This window comes from Octodon degus, unplaced genomic scaffold (genome assembly GCF_000260255.1).
Source record: "Octodon degus isolate 3935 unplaced genomic scaffold, OctDeg1.0 scaffold05422, whole genome shotgun sequence".
NCBI classification, from domain to species: domain Eukaryota; kingdom Metazoa; phylum Chordata; class Mammalia; order Rodentia; family Octodontidae; genus Octodon; species Octodon degus.
This window is the reverse complement of record NW_004529998.1, coordinates 1-1714: the sequence shown is the minus strand read 5'-3', so window position 1 is coordinate 1714 and position 1714 is coordinate 1. Positions and strand designations below refer to the sequence as shown.

Here is a 1714-nt window from a genome sequence, read left to right as displayed (position 1 = left end):
GGAGAGCCCTCCACATTCCTCTAGGCCGTCTCAGGCTCCCTGCTCCTCACCTTGACTCCTTTCCTGGGCAGTTGCCTGTAGTCCTCCTCAATTCTTTGCCTCATTTCCTTATATAGCTGGTGCCCTCCAGGAACATAGAAAATCCCTTCTGAAATGCTTTCCATTAATGGTTTTGAAAGTTGATCCAGTTTTTCCTGGCAGTATTGCTCTGATTCTTTTTCATTCTTTACCAAGAAATCCTTCTTTTCATGCTTTATAATTCTCTGCAAAAGAAATGTACAGATATCTCACCAGAATAGTTTCTGAGAAGGAAATAACATCCCAGAGGACATGGTAAAAATGTCAACCTGTGATGAGAACATTCATCTAGTTTAGTAAGATGTGTGATGAATGAGAACTCATACAATCTGACTTATTGAAGAAAACACTAGAAACTTTCTTCCAGGCAATGGGAAACTCTGAAACTTTTGGGATCTCCAGATGCTTATCTGCCACAATATGTAAGAATGAACAATTTGCTGGAAGGAATTTCTTGTAAGAGAAACTTAGTTTCCACCCATGGGCCAGGGCACATTAAGGAAGTAACATTCAAATGATGAGTAGGAAGTGTTCTGTACAGGCTTGTAGCTCATAGAAATAGTTGCTGGTACCCCCTGGAATTACTAAGGAGGACATTTATTTTAATTATGTTTTAATTACCAGAGAGAGCCTCCATAATGTGCCTGAAGTTGGATTTTATTTTACTTTATTAAGAGGTGGTGTATACTTTTAAAGATTCCATACTCAATGATAATCCAAAATGTTTATCTTGGAAAAAGAAATAAAACATGAGTTTAATAATGTCACTGTAGGCTTTACTCATTGCAGGAAAGAGCAAGAAACATATTGAATAACAAATAGTACCAGTAGCTGCTTCTCAAATTCGCAATCTTCATCCTTGAAGGAACGCTCCAAGAAGACTGTGAGGGCTTCCTCCTTGCAGGCCATGTGCACGTCCAGCAGCTCCTCCAGCGTGTCTGTGGGGAGCCGCACTCGCTGGGCCATCTGCTCTCTGTAGTAGGTGGCTGCCTTCTGCACAGCCGCTGTGTTCTCCTGCTGGGCCAGAGTGTTCACCGAGTTCTCCAAGCAAGGCACTTCCCCACTGTTGATGGCCTTCAAGTAGGTCTCAACCAGAGCCCCCAGACCTGAATGATCCATGAATTTTAGGGGAAAATAGGAAAGCTCAAATTAAAAGGGTTCTAAGGTAATTAGACTATATTCCTAGAATTAGTATACCTCTGTTTTCCCTCTCTCCCACATGAATACCTACTACCTATCCTCATTCTTTTTAACCCTCAATTGCTTTGTTCTCCCAACTGAAAGACTGCAAAAGATATGTAGTGTCTAGTTTTATATAATATATTAATGGGAACCCAGAATATCCAAATTATAATTTAGTGAAAAACATAAATGAGAACAGAAGCAAAAATGGAAAGCAAGCCTTTGTAAATAGAGTGAGAAGGGTTGAAGGGAGGGTATGTGTAAAAGAAAACAATGAAGATATACTTTGTCCACGTACAAATTTCCTACGATGAATATGATCATTAGGTATACCTAAAATATAACAGCAAACCTTATTGAAAAGGAAGAAAGAAATTCTACAGACAGAAACTATATCCCCAACACACAGACACACGCACATGCATGCACACACACACACACACACACACACACA

General features: G+C 40.0%; 1 protein-coding gene across 1 annotated transcript; it reads right to left on the bottom strand.

Moving 5' to 3' along the window:
* Positions 1 to 50: 50 nt before the first annotated feature.
* LOC111814987 (guanylate-binding protein 6-like) lies at positions 51 to 1184 on the bottom strand (the record flags this gene model as incomplete). Its single annotated transcript, XM_023708824.1, has 2 exons — positions 51 to 263; positions 904 to 1184. Coding segments are annotated over 2 exons (494 nt in total), but the record flags the coding sequence as incomplete, so codon positions are not given.
* Positions 1185 to 1714: the final 530 nt, after the last annotated feature.